The 25,977-nt window shown below is 35.7% G+C and overlaps 1 protein-coding gene across 1 annotated transcript in view; it reads left to right on the forward strand.

The window, feature by feature from the left end:
• Positions 1–25,977, forward strand: part of ATRNL1 (attractin like 1) — a 449,173-nt gene that overhangs the window by 255,724 nt on the left and 167,472 nt on the right. The window contains exon 27 of the mRNA XM_054728743.1: positions 19,408–19,515. Coding sequence (XP_054584718.1) covers positions 19,408–19,515 — 108 coding nt within the window. The remainder of the gene's footprint in view (positions 1–19,407; positions 19,516–25,977) is intronic.

Below are 25,977 nucleotides of genomic sequence, written 5' to 3' on the forward strand. Positions count from 1 at the left end.
CACAGCAAACATGAAACTCCATGCTGAAATATGCAAAGCAGGCCTCTTAAAATCATAAACAGGCGAGGATGCCTCTATTCCCACTTTTATTTGAAATAAAAGTGCTTCTAGTGAGTGCAGTAATTCAAGTAAAGAATTAAAAAATATACAGACCACAAGCAAATAAACAAATCTTCCATTGTGTACAGGTTATGTGATTCTATAGAAAATCTAACTGAATCCATGGGAAAATTTATAGAAGTATTAATAGCACGTAACCAATACACTACACAAAAGAAAATGTCACATTTATATACTCAAGCAACAAATAGTAAATATAATATTAAAAATATTTATAATAGCAACAAATATAGCTTGTTTAAGGAACAGTTTTTACAGATGTACAAAATTTTATGTAACAATTATAAAGTTATAAAAGTATAAAGTTTTATAAAGTTTAATTGAGAAGCATTAATGAAGATCCAGCTGAATGGAGAGAAATATCTTTAGGATAGGAAGATGCAGTGTAGTAAAGTTACACATCCCACTCAGATTGATATATAGGTTTAATGAAATTACCATTGCAGCAGGTTTTGTATAGACTATAAAAATTATTTCAAGATTTGCATAGAAAAGCAAAGTATCCAGAATATCCAAGACACTCTTACCAAAGGCAAATAAGGTTAAATTACTTGCCTTTCAGGATATCAAGCTGTACGGCTAGAGTAATTGAGGCAGCACCATATTTCTGACAGGGATGGACAGTTAGATCAAGGGAAGAAATATGCTGCATGTTACTTCTCAGGCCAGTGATACCTTTTCATTTTGTTGAACTTGCTGAATTTTGTCTTAAGCTTCATTTAAGACAATTGGTCATCGGTTAGCTCCTTGCTTTAAAATTGTAAAAGATATCACATCATATTGGTTAGTGAAATATGCATGTACTTTAATATTTCTGCCATGCTTTCAGGATGAACCTCCCAAAACTTGTAGAGTAAAATACATTCACTATTATACTCCTCTGAGTTACTTAGACCACAGGGATTAGACAGAAAAGAAGGTTTTTTGTTTGGTTAGGGTGTGGGTGTGGGTGTGCATGTGCATGTGCATGTGCATGTGTGTGTGTGTGCATGCCTGCGCGTGTGCGCATCATCTCTGCTTTCTTTCTGAATAATTTTGGAAACTTTTTTCAGGCTTGAGCATTTTGAGTAATAGTGCATTGTTTATTGACATGCATGGTCAGATTTAGGATCAGTCAGTGGAGGGAGAGAGTTCATTTCCCACCGATTTTTATAGCACTTGTATCACTCCAGCCTCAGGTCCTCCCATTTAGCTATTGTATCAGTGTTCTATGGCTGCCGTGACAAATTGCACAACTAGCTTACAACACACACAGTCCTTCCCTTATAGTTCTGGAGGTCCCAAGTCCAAAGTCAGTTTTACAGGACTGAAAGCAAGGTGTCAGGGCGCACCCCTTCCCCCCAGAGATTCCAGGAGAGAGTCCATTGTTCTTGCCTTTTCCATTCCTTGCATTCCTTGGCTTCTGGCCCCTTCCTCCATCTTCAAAGCCTGGAGTGTCACATCTTGCTATAGTAGTCACACCGCCTTTGCCTTCTTCTGCAGCCACATCTTCCTCTGCCTCCTTCTTATTACAGATACTGTGACTACATTAGGGTTTATCTGGATAATCCAGGATAATCTCCCCATCTCAAAATTCTTAATTTAGTCATGGTCTACAAAATCCCTTTTGCCATACCTATAATAATAAAAGTGTAATATGCAAATCGACTGAAAGGCCAAAGCTGGGACTGCGAGGGCCTACTCTTGCGTGAATTTCGTGCACCGGCCTCTAGTTAATAATAATAATAACAATAATAATAATAATAACAACAACAACAACAACTTTCATAGGTTCTAGGGATTAGACCTGGATGGTGGAAGGGAGGCACATTATTCAGCCCATCACAGATGTTATCTGACCAAATCACAAAATACACCTTCTCTGCGTGTCTCTAATTTTATACATGAATTTATTTAGCACCAAAATTGTCCTCACATTTTTAGACCTACTTCAAAGTTCTGACATAGAAACATTAAGTGAAGACATCTGATTTGTATCACACTGACCACCAGATGGCAAAATTAGTCACTGTATTCTTAATCCTGATCTAAACTAACTTTGCAGCCTAAATAGTTCAGTATGCCAATTTGAAGTCAGTTACAGTGCCATGCAGTTTTAGATCCTTGGTCTTTTGGACTGTTATCATCCTAGATCATTTCTGATGGAAGTGACCACACACAGTCATATTTTTAAGTTGTCCTCTGAGCTACCTTAATGGCCACTGAAACAGATAACTACTTTAGTTCTAACCACAACAATTAAGCATATTTCCATTTAACAAAAGATTCTTCCAATGCGATATTCACTTGCTTTTAGAGAAACTGCTTCTAAGTTTCTTAAATTTTATTAAGAGTTTATATATAAATAATTAGAATTAAGATTAAAAAATGACAACTATTATTTCTTAATTGTTTAATTGACTATTATCTTAATTATAATTATTTATACAGAATTTCTCCTAGAACTTGCTTCATCCATACTTTTATCTCAGGCAAGTACTCAACCTTGCCACTTTAATCCTGTAGTATCATATAATATAAATATAAGTAATAGGCACAAATAAGCCAGCTTTCTAAAATAACAGAAGTTATTACTTTATTCCTCTATAGTTTTTGTTTTCTAAATCATACACTCTTATAGTGACAGTTCAACCAATTCAGAGGCATCAAAATAATCCTATATAATAAAAGGCTAATATGCAAATTGTCCTCTTGACTGGGAGTTCGAAGGGGAGTTTGACCAGGGCGTAGGGCTGGCTGGCCAACCACCCGTGGCCCCTCCCCCTGCCTAGCCTGGCCCTATCGCCCAATGGGAGCAGGCCGGCCAGACCCCACCTGGGCACAAATTTGTGCACTGGCCCTCTAGTAACTAATATTCCCCTTCTTCCTTTGTTATAGAAACTCTTATAGAAAAGTTGGGGAAAATATAAATTTAAAAGAGTTAAAATTAATGTTCTAAAGATAAAACTTTCTTTTATTTCCTCTCAGGTATAATGATATAGGTCTAGATATAGATATAGATAATGCAAATATAGGTATATAATTGGGATCATTTTTACAGTGATCTTTTTTCTTTTGCACTTAAAGCAAATTATTAATTTTATTGGCCCTCCCATTCTGTCTCTCTTTATCCCCCAACCCAAAGTAAACATCATTCCAAATTTTATTTTTATCACATATGTAATTTTATACATAATATATATGTGTATATAATTTTGATTTTTCATGTAAAGTTATGTTCTTGACGTTTTCTAATGTCATTAAAAATCCTTTGAAAACATAATTTTAATGGTCATATAATATTTTACCTTTTTGATATTGCAGTTTGTTTAACCAATTGTCTGCAATTTTTCACTATTGTGAACTACACTCAGTGGCCAGATTATTATGATCTCTGAATGCATAATAATCTGGCCACTCAGTGTATATCCTATATAATAAAAGGCTAATATGCAAATTGTCCCCTCGACCAGCAGGCAGGCCGGCCAACTGCCCATGTCCCCTCCCCCTGGCCAGGCTGGCTGGACTCCACCCATGCATGAATTCATGCACCGGGCCTCTAATATATATATATATGTGTGTATATATATATATATATATATATATATATATACACACACACATACACACACACACACACACACACACACACACTGAGTGACCTTATTATTATGAGTTCAGAGATCATAATAATCTGGCCACTCAGTGTATATAATTTGGCAGGACTTTATAAATTTTGCTTGTATGTCTGATTATTTCATTAATATAGAGTCATAAAGTGGAATTACTAAGTCAGAGGATATGTGTACTTTACAAATTTATTTATTTATTTATTTATTTATTTATTTATTTATTTCAGAGAGGAAGGGGGAGAGAGAGAGAGCAAAAGAGAGAGAGAGTAAGAGAGGGGCATCAATGATAAGAGAGAATCATTGATTGGCTGCCTCCTGCACACCCCACACTGGGGATTGTGCCCGCAACCCAAGCATTATGCCCTGACTGAGAATCGAATCATGACCTCTGGCCGATATGTGCACTTTTATTTTTTTAGTTGATTTCAGAGAGGAAGGAAGAGGGAGAGAGAGATAGAAACATCAATGATGAGAGAGAATCATTGATTGGCTGCCTCCTGCTTGCCCCACACTAGAGATCGAGCCTGCAATTCAGGCATGTGCCCTGACTAGGAATCGAACTCTGACCTCCTGGCTCATAGGCCGATGCTCAACCACTGAGCCACCGCAGCTGAGTGATATTTGCACTTTTCATGTTCTTGATATCTGTTAGCAAATAACTTTCCAAGAAGGCCAAACCAATTGCCTCTTATTAATATGTTACTGAAGTTTGACATTTATTTAATTTTGTGAGTTAATTTAAAATATTCCTTGGTATTTTCTTTTTTTTAATTTAATTTTACTGTTGTGATTATTACAGATGTCCCCCATTTTCCACGCTTTGCCCGGCTCCACTCCATCCCAGGCCTTCCCCTGTCTATTTATTGTCTGTCTCCATGGGCTATGCATAAATGCATATAAGTTCTTTGATTCATCTCTCTTATTAATCTTTCAAGTTATTTAAATTACATATATAATAAAATGGATATAAAGACCATAATTATTCCTCCTCCTGTACCAGTAATGGCAAAGGGAAATAGACATTTGGGAGGATATATAATTTCTAAAGATGGAAGGACTTACAGGATGGAATTATAGGATGATAACACTCTTTACCTATTAGCCTGGGCTTCTCTAACCTCGCTTCTTATTTTGAATAGCTCAGAGCTGTCAATGCTACAATAAGAAAGACAATGAGAATAAAAGTAGATCTCTTAGAGTTGTTTTGTGACCTTCAGCTGCTCTATGTGTGCTTTGTGACTTACTGTTCCCTGAGAAAATTGGAGTCGGGCTTCACAAGGTCCTTATAAGGACACAGTCACTTTCAAGCATGACATTCCTGAAGGAATTGTTTGAATAAAAAGTATATCAATAGATAGTAATATACATTTGAACATTTATAATTTCTTGCTCTTTTTTTTATGCTATTTATTTGAAAGGGTTAAGAGGGTTGTTGTTTTTATAGTAAGAGGGCATTATTTCCAATGACATTTTACTTGGTGTTCCTCTTTGTTTGCACTAAAGAAAATCTTGCCAGAGCTGATATTATTCTCTGAAGGTACGTTTGCATCATTTCCAATTAAATGTTTGAAGTCAGCAGTCTATGGTAAATTATCATAAATGTTATTATAAGTTCAAGCTGAAATGTTAGCAAGAGAATTGCTAAAGGGTAGCATTTAAACTCTTACTGGCTTTGTGTATTTGCTAATGTCTGTGGTATATGTTACTTAGACTGATGAGTTTACAGTAACTTCTAACTTGAATTAAAATATGGTATTTGGTCTCTCTCTTTTTTGAGTTCAATACAACATTTAAATTCGAGTAACATTTGCTTAGTTAATCACCTCATTTTTTGAAGCAAGTAGTTAATGATTTAGGAAAATAACTTACAATTGTTTGCTTAGAGTTCTCAGAAGGGAACCGTGCATGTGTTTTTGAAAACTGTCACATTCAGTGGATTGAGTAATAATTTATGCTCCATCCGTTACTTTTATTATTGATGGAGAGATGAGCTGGTTGAATAGTAGCAGAGACCAATTAAATTTTCAGGCCCATTTTAATAGTACTTATAAAAATTCATTCCTTTGACAATAGTCTAATTTTTAAAAAAGTTTTGACCCATTTGGCCTTCAAATTGTCCATGGATATAAGGTGTTTTCTTATTTAACAATACAGCAGTAGAATTGGTTTGGTATTTGTTGATGTGTCACACATTTGGATACTTTGCATGTCCAAATACTCTATGTTGCAGTGTAAGTGAGCAAAGCTTATGTCAAAGAAATAGTTGATGCAAGTGTAGTTGTTTTTCAAATTCCGATATCACAGACTTATTCCCGTGTGTTTGAAGAGTAAAAACGTATTTCCTGTGGTTACTGTACCTAAAAAGGAATAAGAAGGCAGATGAGATAGTTTGAGAGAGTACAGGCAAAAAGGAGGCAATAAAGTAAAACAATGAGTATAGAGTTTGACAAATATGAAGGAATACTATACAGGGATGTGTATATTGAAGGAGAAGGGCTCCATTTATTCTCATAAAGCATAATTGCAAAATAAAAGAGTTATTCTGACCCAAATTATTATTTGATGAACATATTATGGTTCATTGGAGTCCTACACATCCTTTAAGGGTCAGCTCTATCTTACGGACTTCTTTAGGCCTTTACTACCAGTCTAGCCCATGGTCAGATTGTCTTTTTCTGAAAACATTTGTTTATGCCACTCACTTGACAACTGATCACACATTTTTGCATTTCTGACTTATATGTCATTAAAATCTTCTGTTGTAAGTTAACATTCCATATTTTAAATCTCAATTCCAAGTAGAATATCCATCTGGAAGACAAGCTCTCTGCCCTATTATTCTGGAGGTGCTTGAGTGTAATATACTACACTTTTCACCAAAGGCAGTCACTCACCCTGTGCTAAGAGAAAAAAGATAAAATAGCATTGGAAGCATACAGAGACATGGGTGAAATTTAGAAGCTTTGAAATGTGTAGTTCAATACCAGTTAGTTACTCTTTTTGGTTATGTAATAGTCCTGAGATAGAGAACTGGTGCAAGATAGTATCAGTATAAGGATCTAATCAATAAAAACGCGAATCAGATTATTTACATTTTAGAGATGGTATTTGGTATTTGTTGTAATGAGTACTGTACTTTATTTGATCCCAAAACATATGGGCTGCAAGTGTGTACCGTCATCATTGTATGACCTGTGATGAATTGTCTTTGTCCCAAGACAGATTACAAAATTGGCATGAAATCAAGGCAGAGTAAATGTAGGGGACTAGAATCAGTGTGTATATCTGCTAGATGCCACATTCCGCTGAAAGCTGAAGATATGATCACTTCTTGACTTGCTTTGCTGACAGCTTCAACTTTCACAAGGTAGAGAGAATAGTGAGAAAAAAACAACACAAAACTACCAACCATGTTGGGGGATGTAGAAATCCTGAGAGTGGGAAAATTGATTATGTCATTTTAGTGTACACAAAAGTAAGGAAAAGGAATAGAGGAGGTAAGTACATACCCAAGATTTTAGCAAACAGATTTCCAGATGTTTACAGAAAAGCTATGTTTGATCAGTTGGCAGCAGATGCTAAAATAAAGTGAGGTATCCTCATTAAACATCCACTCATTTATTCATTTACTAAGTAAAAGCAGGCATGTTAGCAAGTCTAAAGCTGCAAGTGAGTTAAGACTTCAAAACTGAACACTCCTTTTTTGTTAGGATAACTTGGCTGATACAGCAAGGCTATCTTGCAGATACGATATAGCTTGATTTCAGCCAATCCTATATAATAAAGAGGTAATATGCAAATTGACCCTTGCACCCTCACAAGATAGCTGCCTACAACCAGGCCAGCAGGGGGGTTAGTGAGGGACAACCACATGACTGAACAAGCAGGCTGTGTGGGGTGACCAGGCCGGCAGAGGGGGGGCAGTTGGGGGTGACCAGGCCAGCAGGGGGGGGCAGTAAGGGGTGACCAGGCCAGTGGGGGGCGGCAGTTAGGAGCGACCAGGCCAGCAGTGAGGAAGCAGTTGGGGGCGACCTGGCCGGCAGCGGGGGGCAGTTGGGGCGACCTGGCCAGCAGTGGGGGGCAGTGAGGGGCAATCAGGCTGGCAGGGGGGGCAGTTAGGGGCAACCAGGCAGGCAGACAGGTGAGTGATTAGGAGTCAGCAGTCCAGGATTGTGAGAGGGATACCAGATTGGAGAGGGTGCAGGCTGGGCTGAGGGACGCCCCCCCCCCCATGCACAAATTTCATGCACCAGGCCTCTAGTTATTTAATAATAGCTGGGATTGGTGTTTTTTTGTGTGTTTTTTTTAAGTAGATAGAAAAATGGACCGGGGTCATAGTATAGATACTGTTGGTGGTTTCTGAGTGGGGAGGTAATCATTAGCACTCTCTTCTCTGCTTGGATTCTAAACAAATGTGAACTCCACAATTAAATGGCTTTGAGTCTACAGACCTAATGAGCTTGATAATTATGAACTTCAAAACTAGGCAGATTTTATTACTTGCCAGGATAATGCTCAACTAGGGCATGATTTCCTCTGCAGGAACCTTACCAGATAAGAAGTTATGAGATGGCCCGGCCGGTGTTGCTCAGTGGTTGAATGTCGCCCTATGAACCAGGAAGTCATGGTTCAATTCTTGTCAAGGGCACATGCCCGGGTTGTGGGCTTGATCCCCAGTAGGGGGTGTGCAGGAGGCAGCCAATCAATGATTCTCTCTCATCATTGATGTTTCTATCTCTTTCTCCCTCTCCCTTCCTCTCTGATGTCAATAAAAATATATATATTTTTTTAAAAAAGTTATGAGATGAAGGATCAGAGTAGAATTCACATTACCTGTAGGCATTTTAGCTCCTAAGAGGAAAGATGCAGACCTGAGTGGAACACACCCCAATTCATAAATAGAATGTCATTCCACCTCCTGTGGTCAACCATGGGAATGGTTATACATTTTGGGGAGTAGATCAGCAATTTGGCTTATGGTATAAATTCAGGAAAATCTTTACCAGTTGATAAGTGAAGCAGACAAGATACATAGGAAGAAGTAATTGAGTTCTTGGGAACATTTTTGGACTTTGAGATTGAATGAGTTAAGAACACTGTTTATTCTTCGTTTGGGAAGAACCGGCTAAGACTGACATACGCAGGGATAGCTCGCTCTCTCTCTCTCTCTCTCTCTCTCTCTCTCTCTCTCTCTCTCTCTCATTGTCCTAAGTATGTGACCCATTCCTTGAACATATGTATACAAAGTACTTAAATTAGGATTCAGCAACGTATGATCTAAAATACTACTTCAGGGGAAGGTCTAGGAAGGGCATGTGGTGGATGAATTTTTACAGTGGACACAGGATGATTTCACAGAGTTTGACACTAAGAGAAAGTGTTTTTAGTCAGCAAACTAGGGAACTTCCTAGATCTATTTTCTCTCAGAGAGGATCTATGGATAGAGCCTGTGAAAATAAACCGAATGTTTCTAAATCCATATACCTTATCTGTTCTATTTGTTCACATCACTATGTGGAGGAAGCTCTGGAATATAAAAAGCAAAAGTCATTCTCTTCGTGGGTTTTATGTTTAGCCTTGGATTACTAGCAAGTAAGGCAACTCACCATCTTGATTCTTTTCTTTGCCATCAAGTAGTGTTGACCTGGTCAAGGGAATGGTATAGGGCAGTGGTCGGCAAACTCATTAATCAACAGAGCCAAATATCAACAGTACAACGATTGAAATTTCTTTTGAGAGCCAAATTTTTTAAACTTAAACTTCTTCTAACACCACTTCTTCAAAATAGACTCGCCCAGGCCATGGTATTTTGTGGAAGAGCCACACTCAAGGGGCCAAAGAGCCGCATGTGGCTTGCGAGCCGCAGTTTGCTGACCACGGGTATAGGGGCTCAACACAAATGGCAAGGTGGGGCCAGAAAACTGTTAGTTGGAAGTTCAAAGGATCAAAGAGAATTCTACATTAAGGAAAAATAGATTAAAAACAATAACAAAAAAAACCCCCAGTAACAACAATAAGAAAACATGAACAATTAAACAAATGTAATGTGACATTCTTAATTTAAATTTAAAAAATTTACCCGAAGAAGTGTTAAGTAGAGAACACTTGTTTTTGATCAAAGTTCATGTGAAAAAGACCTGGAATTGTTGATTGAGTGGTTCTAAAAATGAAACAAAAAAAAATATTTTTTAAATGCATGTTAATTTAGAAATAATTCTACCAACTTCTATATTAGTCAGATCTCATGTAGAATATTGTGTTCATTTTACATTTTAAGAGAGGGCATTGAAATAATGCTGAAAGCCATGTCACATGAGAAACAGTTTTGTTCTACTTGTGAGACTATGAGTCAACTCCTAGGACCTAGAGGACAGGACTGTTATTTCTTATCTCTTAAATGTCAGTGTCTGGTCTTGTTCTCAGAACATTTACATAAATAATGAATGAAACTTAAAAGATACTCGAATTGTTTAATTTGAAGACATGAGAAAAGTTTCAAATATATAATACGTATTTAAAGAAATTTTAGTAAATGAGATTATAAGGATTCCATTTAACTTTAATGGTCCAAAAAGAGCCCAAGAATATAAGTTTTCATTCAGTATATTGAAGTTTTGAACAGTGTTATAAGTCTTTGGGAGGAAATACTGCCTTGCTAAAAAGTAGTTCTTTTGGTATATATCCGAGGGTGCTAGATGGCCTACTGTCAGAAAAGGAATAGCACTTTTGACCCTCCTTTAATGGGAAAATTGAACTAAGTAACCTCTAGGGTTCCTTCCAGCTTCGAGAATGAGTTATTCCAATGAGTCTGTTATGACCATTGATTTTCTTACATTCTGATTTTTGTGTTATAACACACCGTTACAAGCATATGGGAAAGCCAGTTTATATCAGTCATGAGTAATCTATGCTACTTTTAAACTGTCCTTCAGATTTAAAATGTTAAAAAGGATTGAAATTCGTTTTTAAAAATATGTATATCTTCTTTCACAAAAGATTGAAAAAATAACTGCATATTAATCTATTACACTGATTAGTCAATGGATGTCATAAGTACTTTCCAAATACAGACTTAAAAAAATATAATTAGCAGATGTCTTGTTTCACAAAGAAACATTTTACAAAAGAACCATTTTTGAGTTTCTCAACAGAGAACTGAAAATGACTCCATTAGCTAATAGCAAAATAATCACATTTCCCTTAAAGGAAAGAGATATTTTAAAAATATTGATTAAGATGAAAATGCGGGTTTTTGAGTTATTTATGTCTCCAGGAAGACTTAAGTACCTCTTGAAGAACTTTCAAATTACTGTCACAAACTACGTAAACGTTCAGCACGAACTCCTTATACACTAAATGAAAAGGCTAAACGGATTAGGTTGCATTTAGAATTTAACCTAAAAGCCAGCATGCTGGGGTTCAGAATTGAATCTTGAACTTTGTATGGATTCCCAGAATCAGGGAAGAAAAAAATATCTCCCCTTAGTGAATTACTTCTTAAGGAGTGAAGGAGAAACTACCGAGGAATTGATCTGAGTTTTATTGTAACAGGAACCTCCAGTCATAAATTTCTGATGCACAGTTGGAGTCGATGTGTCATTTCTGTTGTAATCAGCTGCTTTTACATTTCCACTCATCAAGGTTGACTTGATCATATTGTGTACCTCTTGGATGTCAAATACATTAATTTGCTCTTCCTGAGAGTTTCTCTTACAACTTAGACCTCTATCTTGGGAAAGTAATAGACACCACAATAGGACAGTGAGGGTATTGTATTCCATATGGAGAAAAAAAATTTTTTTAAGTGCAAGCTTCAAAATTTGAAATTATCGAGCTTTCCATTTTGCTCTTTGAGGAGTAATATATATTAAGCATCCATCCTGGGGATGTAGCTTTTAAATGACCTTTTCAGTAGTCATCTTTTTGCTCATTTTGATTTGCTCAGATAAATTACAACCACCTGGCCTTTTGTATTAAAGAAGGTTACATACAATATTGACCTTTTGATACTTATTGGGAGAGGTAGGTTCATTGTATTGAGCTTAACTGCTGTTGCTGTTTTCTGGGTTATGTCTTAAAATAACTGTATTTGGATAGTAATGCCTATTTCTTTAGCCTTTTTGTTCCAAGCTACTTCTCACAGTATAGGAATGGACTCTCTGAGCAATACAAAGAGAAATTATGTTTTTTTTTTAAAAAATGAATTGCACTCATTTGGATCCTTTTGGGGCTTGATGATTCATATATGTTACTTCTATTTATCTTAGTCTTTTAAAAATATATTGATTTTTAGAGTGAGAGAAAGGGAGTGGGATAGAGAGATAGAAACATCTAAGAGAGAAACATCATTGATCAGCTGCTTCCTGCATGTGCCCCAACAGGGAATGGAACAGGTGACCTCTTGGTTCCTGGGTCGACTCTCAAATGCTGAGCCACAGCGGCTGGCCAATTTCTCTTAACCTTGATGAAACCAAAGTATCCTTTGACAATTCTGCGCCTTGCCACCTTGCTTAATAAGACTCAGACTTTTCTCTGTTTCTTGAAAACTTGAAGCTCAGACTTGCCTCAGGAACTTTGCATTTGCTGACCCCTCTGCCTGAAATATTCTTTTCTGGCTTCCTTTGTTTCATTTACCCAGCATTCCACTGTTCCCTGTTGTTTCTGGCCTTTGTGTAGTTCGGTGGGCCATGTGACTATTTCTGAGAAGTGAAATATGTCGCTTCTGGTCTGAGGCATTGAGGAGTTCATACAGGATTGTCTTTTCTTCATTCACTTTCAAGCAGTTCTTGGGTTGCGATGGCAGAACCTCAAGAGCGAGGCAGTCTATATTGCTGAGTTGCCAGACGGGAGTTGCCTGGACCTAGAGAAGATTTTCTATGAGCAAGAAATACACTTCTCTATGTTAAATTTCTGAGTTGGGGGACGCATGCCTCTACTGACTGAGTATCCAAGGAATCAGGTCAATTTCCTCAGAGGTCTGTGATCAAAGCACTGCCTCCCTGTCCTCCATCAATTTCATGTCTCCTATAGCCATTTTTCTGTAATATTTTTATTTATTTGTTTATGTAAGAATATGTTGGATAAATATGACATCTATGTACTATTAATTATGATTTTTAAGGGCTCCGACTAATCTTTAAAATTGGCAATAAGCATTTAATTTTTTGACTTTTCATTTCAATTTCAGTAAGTGCAAAAAAATCAAAATGAAATGCTACCCTACAGTGGTCTGTTGTATTTCCTATTGCTCACCAGAAAGGATGGTCTTGTATCAAGCAATCGCTGCGTTTTTTACTCTTCTAGATGAAGCCATTCTGTATGATTTCTTCCATCCGGAAGTGAGATCATCTTTGGCAAAGACTAAATCAATGATGCCATCTATGTCAACAAAGAAAGGATTCCAAATCCAAATTTTAATTTCAAAATTGCCTGAAGTAACCTTCCAAAAATTCTGCAATATCTTTACGTACCTTCAGGTTTGCCCATAAAGGAATAGATAATAAGGCTTTCAAATCCAGGCTACATAAATACAGGCATACATCAAAGATATTGTGGGTTTTGGTTCCAGTTCATCGCAATAAAATGAGTAACACAATTTTTTTGGTTTTTCAGTGTTTATAAAAGTTGCTGTAGACTGTTAAGTGTATAATAGCATTGTCTAAAAAAACACAATTTTTCTTCCTAAAAGTTCTAACCATCATTTGAGCCTTCAGTGAGTCATTGTCTTTTGCTGTTAGAGAGTCTTGCATTGATGTTGATGGCTGATCAGGGTGGTGATTGCTGAAGGTTGGGGTGGCTGTGGCAATTTCTTAAAGTAAGACAACAATTATGTTTACCATATTGAACAATGCTTTTGTAGCATGAGATGCTGTTTGATAGTATTAACCCACAGTAAAACATTTTTAAAAATTGGAGTCAGTCCTCTTAAAACATGCCACTGCTTTGATAAGGTTATGCAGTATTCTAAATTCTTTGTTGTCATTTCAACAATGTTCCCAGTATCTTCACCAGGAGTATATTCCATCTCAAGAAACTTTCTTACTTATCTATAATAACTTTTCATCTGTTAAGGTTCCAGTGTGAGATTGGAGCAATTCAGTCACGTGTTCAGGCTCCAATTCTAACTCTCTTTCTCTTGCTGTTTCTACCACATCTGCAGTTACTTCCTCCACTGAAGTCTTGAGCCCCTCAACGTCATCCATGACAGTTCTTCCAAACTCCTATTAAAGTTGCTAGTTTGACCTCTTCCCATGAATCGCAAATGTCCTTCCTGGCATCTAGAACAGCGAATCCTTGCCAGATTGTTTTCAATTCACTTTGCCCAGATCTGTCAGCACACTCACTGTATGGCATCTGGAGCCTTATGAAACGTAGCCTGGAAAAGAGTAATTGAAGTAACCTAAGCAAAATGCTATGACAAGCCACTCCCATAAAGTACTAGCATCATTGTCTATAAAAACCAATTCAGACTAGAAGTCTAGAAGCCAAAGATGTCCAATATTCGAAGTAAGAATTTGAGGACTGTGCCTTGCAGATCTAGTTATAGAAAATGATAGAATTTCACACTTTCTCAATTATATGACACTAAATATATTGCAACTTCTCTTTACTTCCTCCAAAAGAACAAAATTGATTATTTATATTACTCTAAATGTATTTGTTTTAGTAAGAGAAATACTCTTTTTTATTAAATGCTGCTTAATTTCTAATTCAAACACTTTGTTCATTTTATAATGTAAACTCAAGAGTAACAATAAATCATTTTGATTGCTCTTTTTATACCTTTCCAAAAAATTGGGAATATAATTTTTATTAAAAATACGAATGTAGTCCTGGCTGGTTTGGTTCAATGGATAGAGTATCAGCCTGTGGACTGAAGGGTCCAGGTTCGATTCTGGTCAAGGGCACATGCCCAGGTTGTGGGCTCAATCCCCAGTAGAAGGCGTGCAGGAGGCAGCCAATCAATGATTCTCTGTCATTATTGATGTTTTTATCTCTCTATCTCTCCCTTCCTCTCTGAAATCAATAAAAATATTTTTTAAAAAGAATGTATTATGATGACTTTATGCTGGTATTTTTTATAATCTCAGTATTGCAATAGGTAGATGAGGAGCAATATGAAACTTGACGTTGATTTGAGATGTAGGTCCACAAAATTGTCCCATTCTTAAAAAAATCAATATCCACTTACTTTGGAGGATAAGATATAAATTCTAAAATAATAAAGGACATATCATAATTTTAAAGGCTAATTCATAATCAAAATTAGTTTTTTCATAACTTGTCTTCACTTACATTCACATGATACAGAGTTTTATACTTTAATCCACTCATTCATTGTTCATTTATCAGATACTGTTGACTGCCAACTATGTGCTGTAGGGAATAAAAACCAAATAAACAGATATGTGCATTAAAGACTTCTGAGAAGCATGAAGATATAAAGAGAGAGTATCACACTAGTCTAATAAGTAATTCGCAAGAACCATAATCACTTCAAGCTTGGGGTGGGGTGCAGGACTTTTGGAAGTGGGAGAAGGATGACTAGAACCTAAACATAGGAAGAAGGAGATATGAAGCAATTGGGGACAGAGTTAATTACTATTTTGTTGTGTGTGTGTGATTTATGGATTATTATCCTAAAATCTATTAGAGAGTTGTTTGTATGGCTTTAGGGTGGTTGAAAATTTGGCTAGTGTGAAAATTGGAGAATGCTGCAATAATTGAAGTAGTAATATTGAGTGGGAGAATTATATATATATACACTTGATAGAATTAATATTCTTGGTTGCCATATTGAAGCATAGATTTTTATTTTATTTTTAATTTCAGGATTTGTAAGAGGTTTGAATAGTAAAACAGTTATGGACAACAAACATGATACTAAGGACATCTCTTTAATTTTTAATTTTTCTTCCCAACAGAGTTTATGGCAGCATGATTATTATCTATTGTATTACGATCAATTTGTTCTTCTGGCTTTATTTGTCTGTTGAATAATTGGCAGTAGCAGATTAGTTATAAAACAGATCATCTGTTATATGGCTTCTTATATGGATGTTGAAAATGTTAGGCTTCATTTTATATAAAAACCATAATCACAAAATAAATTATTTTTTAAAGTTCTTTAAAAAGTACTCTATATTCTTCTAATGTTTAGGTTGAGTTTTTATCATTCTTAGTTGCAATTGGCTGAAAGCAGTTCCAAATCTAAATTTATTTTACCACTATCATGACATTTTCCAACTGTCACATGAATTTGCAACATTTGTTAAAAGGGAGACCAGTAGAGCTAAATGTGTCACTAGTGCTGGAGGAAACGGGCCTGTGGTAATTAGTGTGCCATCGTGAAAGACCAAATTAGTGCTTGAAATTTGACATCATAATTGTACCAATGAATAGTCACAGAGTGCGCACAGTGCGCCAGCCTCTGTGTGAGCAGCCCGACTGCATTATCTCGTTAGTCCCAACCTTATATTATTATTTCCTTTTCATCCAGAGGAAATAAGCAGGAGAAAGACCTAAAAGCTCATTTGGTTATGGCCCAATAGGTAGTGGGTGGAGAAACTGGGACTCAAAACAACCCTCTGAGGTATAGGAGTAGGTATAGGCAATGTTAATGTCCCCACTTCACAGATGGGAATAATTGAGGCTTCGAGAGGTCTCAATAATTCGGTTAAGCTGAAACAGCTAACAAGTATACAAACTGGTATTCAAACACAGGTCTTTCTGAATCAAGTGTAGCTATATCACCTGTCAGTATGTATATTAAATTTGGACAAAATTTAAGTTGTAAGCCTGCTGTTTACCTTTTCTTTGTTTTGACATAAAAGGGGCAAAAATTGGGAAGTAATGTATACAGATATTAACCGGCAAAAGGGGGGACAATAGTTGAGGATACTAAGGGCCAGAAATTTGTAGCGGATAATATTGTCCCATTATATAATTTTAGTCCATCAGCTCAAAGTTCCCCAGTCAGAACATTTGCATTAATTTCTCAAAGTCAGAAAAACTAGCCCTCTGCTGAGTACCTTGGAGTAAACTTACCCGGTTAATTCCTTATTTGTATCCTTCACTGTATATCACCTTCTGCCCTAGTTTTTTTTTTTTTTTTTTTTTTTTAATCTTAACGTGTGTTGTTTACAAACTATAGGGTTAGGTACTGGGCAAGAATATTGTCTTTTTTCTTGCTTTATAAAGAGTACTGTACTAGGCATTCAGTTCATATAAAATAATGGAAAAGCAAAGCTCAGAAGACAAACGGGAATTTAAAAAAATACTTTTGTATTCTAATAAATAAAAAGATGAACAATAAATATGACTGTCACTGATTTTTCTTTATTATGAATGTTAGGGTCACAATAATATATTATATTCCAGAAACTATTTTTTGTCAAAGATAGTGAATTTGGAATATTTATAGATTTATATTACAGTTTGTGGTATTGACTATTCATTAATTGCATTTTGTAGACCTTTTAAGTGTAGGAGAAAGGTAAGATGAGGAAACAGAAACTGTTCATTTTGTTAACAATCATGTAACTGTATGAGCTACCATTTGTTAACTCAGGACAACTAGTATTAATAAACTTTTAAATACAAATGTTAGAAAATTGTTTTCAAACCTAAATTATAATTTACAATTTTCTCAAAGCTATTTGCATATTACTATAGGAAAGTTACTTTGTATATAGTGTGTGTGTGTGTGTGTGCGTGTGTGTGCGCGCGCGCGTGTGTGTGTGCGCATGCATTTGTGTTTTTACCAGAGACAGAGCGCATGGTGTTGTCTATAGTTGGTATCCCTTGGCATCCTATATAATAAAAGCCTAATATGCAAATTGTCCCCTCTACCGGGAGTTCAACCAGGAGTTCCATCAGGGGGCAGAGGCAGCAGACAACCCAGGGAAGGGAGGCCTGGGCAGGCAGCTGCTAGGGACTGTACCTGTGCACAAATTTCGTGCACTAGGCCTCTAGTGTGAAATAACATTACATTTGCATTCTGCATAGACATTCAGATCAGTTGGCCTCTCCCATTGAGAAAGGCACAAATAAGACTCTACTTGCTAGCAGCTGTATTTTAAATAATATAATTTTGAGTTTATAGGAAAGCTAATAATTTGGTGGTTAAGATCACATTTATGTTTACTTTAAATGTTTTAGTACATCTTCCTTCATTACTTTTTTAAAAATATATATTTTAATGATTTTTTTACAGAGAGGAAGGGAGAGGGATAGAGAGCTAGATACATCGATGAGAGAGAAACATCGATCAGCTGCCTCCTGCACACTCCCCACTGGGGATGTGCCCGCAACCAAGGTACATGCCCTTGACCGGAATCAAACCTGGGACCCTTTAGTCTGCAGGCCGATGCTCTGTTCACTGAGCCAAACCGGTTAGAGCTCGTTACCTTTTTTTTTTTTAAAGAAAAACTATTACTTCATAATAGTTGTATTATTTTTATCCCATACTGGCATATGGATGGTTTCTTTTTAATAATAACAAAGCAAGGCCTTAAGTTCTACTTTACCTGCACATTTCATGACCAGCGTCACTGCTGTGCCACAAGTGTTAGAACAAAATCTTAAATAATGAACTGCCATCAGGCGTTGCCTTGCATCCCTTCATCATCTAAAAGGGAATCTTATGAATGATGCATTTCAGTACTCTGTACATGCACATTCAGAGGCCAGTTAGCACTTTAAGTTAATGCCAGTGAATTTTAAAAAATCGCGGTGAATGATGAAGCCCTTCATTGTGTTGAAGGTTTTTGCCTTTCTTCAGTGATACACTTTTCTTCTCATTTGAAAGTGTATTTAATTGCATTGCTCATCCACTTCTAATATTTAATAATAGTTGTATTAGCTGTATAGAATAAGAAGGGCACAATTTGCAATATCTAGTGCCAGTCATCAATTTTTTCTTATCATGACTTAATGAATATTATAATTACAAGGACAGGCAGAAATATAAATTTGCTTGAATATTGGTTGGGACTTGCTAGTTCATTGGTGTTAGCTTGGCCAAAGCCCAGGATAGGGAAATGGGGAAAGAAACAAATATCTGGGGGTGAAGCCTGGCACAAATTTTTTGCGAGACAATACTCATTCCTCATTTCAAACCATGAACATAGAGGCTTTGAATAATGTTGTAAATGTTGCCAGTAACAACTGCTTGTTCCTTAGCAATGGACAGGGGACCTTGCTGACTTACCAGGCTTAGTCTTGGAAGGCATATGTTCCTTTCATCTCTATTAACGCATTCTGACAACTTTTCATTAACTTTCCTTAAACATTTTTACTGTTATTTGCTTTCAGCTAAGACAAAAGCATGAGTTAGAACGGGAGAAACTTGGCATAGCCATTATCATAATAGCACTTCTCACTTAAGTAACACCTCTTACTGGAAGTTTTCAAAATGCTTTTGAGCACATTTCATTAGGGCTGCTGGATGGAGGTCAGGGAGAAGTTCATTGCAGGCCATTCACTGAAAGCCTCTATGGCATATAATCCAGGCCACGGAGAAAAAACAGTTTTCATGTAGAGTGATGTAGATGTGAATATGTGCATTAGCTGACTTTTAAATTTTGACTGCCATTTGTTAAAAATAGAACAAGGTATTGTTGAAGTTAATGTGTATAAACCTATTTTAAAACAAATCATTTTTAACTCTCTCCAGCAACTGCTTCGAGAACGACAGCAGATGGCCAGCCGTCCCTTTGCTTCTGTGGACGTAGCACTGGAAGTAGGAGCCGAGCAAGCAGACTTTCTGCGAGGGCCATTAGAGGTAGGAACAGTGGTGCTGAAAGGGGGCCGCTGTGATTTGCATATTTATATCTCTTCTCTAATCTGCATCAGCTCCTGAAGCCAAACGGAGTCTGATTATCTAGAGTTGACAGGATTCCGCTACATATATTATGCCATTTTCAAGGCACATGGTTTTAATAGTATGACATGAGCCGTAACAGAAGCCACTGGAGAATCTATTAGCCTAGGTCACCTGACAGCCTTTTCCCAACAGATAGGAGCCAAAGGAATTTAAGATAATATATATAATATATTAAGATATATATAGATATATATATATATATATATATATATATATATATATATATATAATGATGGAAGAAACAAAGCGACTATATTAGTCCTTGGAATACCCAGGGCCCCTTAATTAATGATTCACTTCTATGTTAACAAAGTTGACTATAAAAGGTAGGTGGAGATGGTTGCATTTTAATTAAATAGTTTCACTTTTGAATGTTGAGAATTGTAGAATACAGTGCATATTTTTACTTGTGGTAATGACAGTATTAGTATATTTTATTGCAAATGCAGAAATAGAGTATGGTGAAGGAGAAATCATTATGTGCAAGTAAATGTGGTATTAAGATCCTGAAGTAAGGCATGAAATGGTTTTTGAAAATAATAATCCCCAAAGAGGAAAACTCCACAGATTGTTATTAGTGACTAATCAAAGCATTTAGAGGCCGAGTGATTTGCTTGTATGTTTATTACTTTTGTATTTATATTTTATATATAGTAAGCTGATTAAGTAGGAAGATTAAGACACAATGTAGAGTGGAAATATTTTATTCCCTTTTATAAAAATGCCCTCATGTGACTAATTTCATGTTGCTATTTTGATATTTTGCTTTCTACAAGAAAAGCAAGGAATATAAAAATAGACTCCTTCAAATATTTAGGAATAAATATAATTGATTCATGGGCACTATACAAAGGTCAGTATTTAGAGGACAGTTGCCTGTGGATTTTTTTAGCTTTTGTGTTCTTGATTTTTAACTTCTGTAGCTCACAGATTACAAGGAAGCTTGGAACATTAGGAAGGTTGTGTGTATGTCTCCCATTACTAAGGGAGAAATGAGAAGAGAGGCAGAATGGTTAAATGAAAGTTATAGTAAGTACTTTCATTTCATTTTGACCCCGTCTTCAAGTAACTTTAGTAAAAATCTTTTAACAAAACTTGGACTGTTTGAATGCAACTTCTTTTTTCAACCTCAACTGTTTACAACATTCTCAAACAGTGCTAAAGCTCAAGTAAGGAGAACAATGATGAATGTAAATAAGACACACACAGGCCAAGGAGGACTAGGACTAATCAAAGAACTAGAAAGCACAAATTTAAGGAACAAATGTGGTTAACATACATATACCTGTCAATTGCTGCTTAATAGTGTTCAGGGATGCATTTTAGGTGTATATGTGCTCCTAATTATTCTCTCTAGGTTTTTTTATAAATTTATTTCCTTTGTTTTCATTGTGATGGTTTTAATCTTAAATTTTATTTTGTAGAGTTTTAAGTGTTCTACCTCTTCTTTCTTTTAGTTCATATTTCCCTGTTAGTCCTTATTATATTCCTTTGTTTTCATCTTCTTTTCCTTTTTTCTCACACCTATTTTTTGTAGAAAAAACTTTTAGCTTTTAATCCCCTAGGCACTCTGCGAGTCTGTCTTTTAATTCGTAATCTGTTTACATTGACAATAATTATTATTCCACCTCTGCTTATTTTAGCAACTCCATTTTGTGTGTCGGGTCGGGGGGTTAGAGGGGGGTAGAGGGTGGTAGGGTTGTTGTTGTTAGTAGCCTTGCTTCTTTTTTGTTCTTTTTCTATTTTCTTTTGGGTAAATTGATTTTCTTCTACTAAACTGAGCATTTCATATTGTTTCTGTGTTTCTCTTTGCTATTCTTTCTCAAGATTCATAATGTTGCTTATTTTTCCCTATCAGTGTCTAAAGCTCATTAATAAACATTCCTGCCTAGTCCATCTCAAGCAAAATTTATACTTTAGCATGCTCTCAGTTTTCACCATTCCTCCCACCCCTTATTAAGTACTTGGAATAATTGATACCTATATTATAAGTGTCCCTATTTTTATTATGACATGTTTAAATAACAACAAACTCTCTTTGCTATCCTTAACTTTCTATATCTAGTTTTTTGCACATGGATTTATTTTATTTTTCACTAGAGTAAATCCTTCATGAGATTTTTTCAAAGAGAAATTTTATGTGGCATATTCTTTGAAACCTTAAATGCCTACCAATATATTTATTTTGTCCTCACATGTAAATAACAGTTTATAAAATTTTAGTATCAAATATCTCTTCCTCGAAACTTTAAGTATATCACACCATTGTCTCAAGTCTGATGTCACTTTGATTCTTTGTACTTTTTTTGGCACCTTTCAGAATTTTCTCTTGTTTTTCAATGTTCGTAAATTTCTCTCTGATATGTATAAATTCTCCTATTTGGCACTCGGTGCAGTTTTTGAAGCCTGCAGACCTTTGCCTTGTATAATTCTGGCTAACTTCTGGTTACTATTTCTTTATTCTTTCTCCCTCTGGAATTCCCACTGGATACCCTTGGCACTTGCAGGTGCATTGCTTGAGTCCAAGCCAGACCCAGTGAGCCCCTCGCAGGCGGAGCATTGCTGCCTTCACGCTGGGAGCGGTGTGAGCCCTGCTCCTCAGCTGGCCACAGCCGGGCCGCCCTGGCGCGTCCTTCCTGGACAGCAGCTCCAGCAGCTGGTCTGAGCAGCTTGTTCACTTTCCCGGGGCTGCTTGTTTTTCGGAGTGTTATAGCTGTCTTGTAATGTAGTTGGTGTTCTAATTATTTTATTTACATACACCATTAATATTTTGATTATATGAGTAATAAATCATCACTATAGAAAAAAATACAGAAATAAATAAAATTAAGGTATTCCATAATTCTACCACCCATAAGTAGGCACTGCCAGAAATTGTTTCCTTCCAGTAACATTTTCCTTTTGCATGTACATAATTTTAGAAAATGGAGAGCATATTTTCCATGTGATTTTGCTAGTACATTCTGTGGTTGTTTTTTTCACCACTCCCCTCTTCAGTCTCACTCAGGGCTTGGAGCAGCTCCTTGTTGCCTACAATCTAAGAAATGTTTTGAATTGCACTTTATTAAGCATATACTTATGTTGCATTGAGAGAGCCATACTCAACCATTTTGCTTATATGAAAATTCTTCTGGCTTTTGGATTTTGTGCTCACGCTGAGAAATCTTCTAACAGTGTAATGGTCATTTCCTCGTAGTTTATCCAGCTTTTCTTCCCAATAACTCTTAAAATCTCTTTGTCTTTGGTGTTCTGTAGTTTTATTATCGTTTTCCTGAGCATAAATTTATTTGTTTTTATCCCACTGGACTATTTTGAGCTTCTTATGTCTAATATAAAGAATATAAAGATGAAAATGAACAATAACAGCAAGAGGATAAACCCAGTTTCATCTCTCAGTGTCTGATATGATAAAGAGAAACATTTATAAAAGGCTTACAACCCTGATCACCTGTATTCCTATTGGCTGTCATTCAGCAGAGCAATGCACTACTTAAGGACACAGTGATATCACAGTTAAGCAATGGTAGCATGAACTATTTTTTATACAGCAGTCTTACAAGTAAGAAGTGGCTATGTAAAGTAGGCTATAATATCATTTATTGGAAAGTAGTAAGTACAGTTTAGCATTTCTTGGGGACAGTGTTCCAACTCTGAGTAAAAGACTGAATTTCCAACCCCACCCCCATCCTTCATCTACCCTCAGATAAAACAAGTATATTGGACCCATGAAAACACAACTGCTCAGCAGAACATACAGACTGTGAAACGTAGTAGGGTATTGAGTACTGTCAAGTACTTACCACACATTCCTAGTATGTATGTTAAAATATTAATGCTTACTATGTTAACATCAAACTAATATGAATATCTTAATACTAGTTAATCAGTATTAACAGCAACAAAAGTAGTTATATTTTTGGCTCCTTTTCCTAATCTCTAGATTATCTTGGAGCATCCTTGTGTGGTGGCAGCATATAATAGTTATTTAATGATTTTTGTTTAAATATTTTATTAGGCTATAGTTCCCTGTGACAGTTGTTATTACACTAAGTTGATGTTTCTATTTATTTGCTTACATTTCATGTAAAATGGGTTAGTAATTTAACTTGTATTTTCTACTTTCTATTACACTCCTTAGTAGATAATATGATCAGGTTCCTTAGTAGATAATATGATCAGGTTCATATCTTCAATGAAATGGCTGACTGTAAGAATTCTATAAAATACCATTAAATCAAATAGAAATCTTATAAAGTGAAATCCCAGATATTGGAAGTATTGTGTGAGATATTTTAAACGTAGAATCTTAGAAACCCAATAATGGTATACTCTAGTTAAACATTTTCATATGTTCTCTTATTTTGCTAATAAAATAAAATAGCAGCTAGGTTAAAATTTAGGATATTTAATCTGAAAATTTACTTCAAGTCTTAATATACACTTTTCTTTTAATCAAGAGTAATAGTTCTACACTTTTATACCAGAGGATGCTTGTTCATATTTAAACCTTATATTTTGTTGATATTTATTGTAAGCCTCTTAATTTTTGGTTCATGACGAAAGGCTCTGGTTGAACCATTAATGACATGTAAAAATATGATAAACCAAATATCACATAGGTAAAGTTTAGGTAAATTTTTTCATGGAGAAGAAACTGTTATTTAAGACCTTTACCATTTCCAACACATCTTAAGAAACAAAAGCAAAAATGACCCAGTATCATCTTTCCATATTTCATCATGGAAAGAAATGATATATGAGGTATTGTTGATATTTTTGTATTTTGCTTTGTCATTCTCATACGTGTTTCGTGGAAATCATTGTTGGATTTGGTTTTGAGGAGGCCTACATTTCTATGTAGGTGGAACTTGTCTACCCATTTATAGGTATGCTTATCTTCAATTGTTGGTTTGTTCATAGACACATGTGCATAGACATTAACTGAGGAATATTGTAAAATAAAAGGCAGGGAGCATGGGGGCTATCTAATATGTGCCTATAAAACAAGAATCCGGAAATGCAGCTTTGGAAAAATACCTTCATAAAATAGTTGTGTTTTTCCAGCTGCTTAGGAGGCCCTTTTTAGTTAAATGACTCCATTAAATAAGAAATAAAATATTAAAATCTAAGATTAGTTGTTAACGTTTCTAATAGGCCATTATAAGCATACAAGAGAAATGAATCATCTCTCTCAGCCTTAACAATTGGTGACTCACAGCTAATCTTGTTTCATCGCTGCCCTCCTTTCCTCGCCCGCCCCCCTAGTGATTATTTTGAAGCAAGTCCCAGGCATCAAAGATTAAATTTTAATTGAATCTCAGAGTTCTTGGTTTATCACTTTAGTATTGAAAATAACTTTTGAAATGTTTAAATTTTAAAAATTAATTTCTTGTATTTATCACTAAGGTTTTATTATTCTTTTGGTTTATTCTATTTCTGTGTAAATTGTAAAGTATTTGCTAGGTACATTCTTCCAGGCATTTATTCAATAAGCAATAGGAAATCATCACACCTGAGTGGGAATAAAAACTCATTAAATGATATTGTTTTACTTTATTAGCATATTATGTATATCGTTGCTTTAGTAGCCTTGCTGAGACCTTAAATTATAAGAACCGCAGGCTTTGCTTAATGGAAGGTGCTACTTAAATTAACAATATAGGTCATTTGATCTATTTTTTATTTACTCTATTATATTTTTAAATTACACATTGACTATAATCCTAGGAGTACTTTCTTAATTCTTATTAGAATACTAATTTTTCTCACTGGGAAGCTCAACTGAAAGGCATAACCAGCTTTAATTAACAATAAAAAGAGAGAAAGAAAAAGAAACTCGACATCATTAGGAATTCTGATTTTTGCCACTCTAATGGAAAAGACCATGAGCAAAATGGGGTTAGTCAGATATGAGAAATGATAAGCAAACATGGTAGGGGCCACCTATGACAAGCTACAAAAATTGGGGAAGTAACCTTGACATATTTCTGTCCAAGTATGAGTATCTATAGTTAATTATATTCTAGACAGGATCCATTACCAAAGATGTAGGGCCAAATTAACTCTAATGTTGCACTCATCACAAGACATTCCACAGCTAGCAATAACATTAAGATAATGCTGTTAAAATAAGAATTCCAATTATAAGGCAGATGAGACTGTGAAAAACATGACAGCCATAATGAGCAGTAGGAGTTGGTATTCACTTTGATAGGAACATAGTTATTATGGATAGAGAGGAAACAAAACACAGCCTGCAGCCTTTTCCTATTGTCATATCACCCTCTATGGATAGCAGCTTTGGGTTCAAATTCATTTCTGTTCATTCTCCCAGGTTGGTGCCAGGATGATGATCTTACA

This window comes from Eptesicus fuscus, chromosome 17 (genome assembly GCF_027574615.1).
Source record: "Eptesicus fuscus isolate TK198812 chromosome 17, DD_ASM_mEF_20220401, whole genome shotgun sequence".
Lineage (NCBI taxonomy): Eukaryota > Metazoa > Chordata > Mammalia > Chiroptera > Vespertilionidae > Eptesicus > Eptesicus fuscus.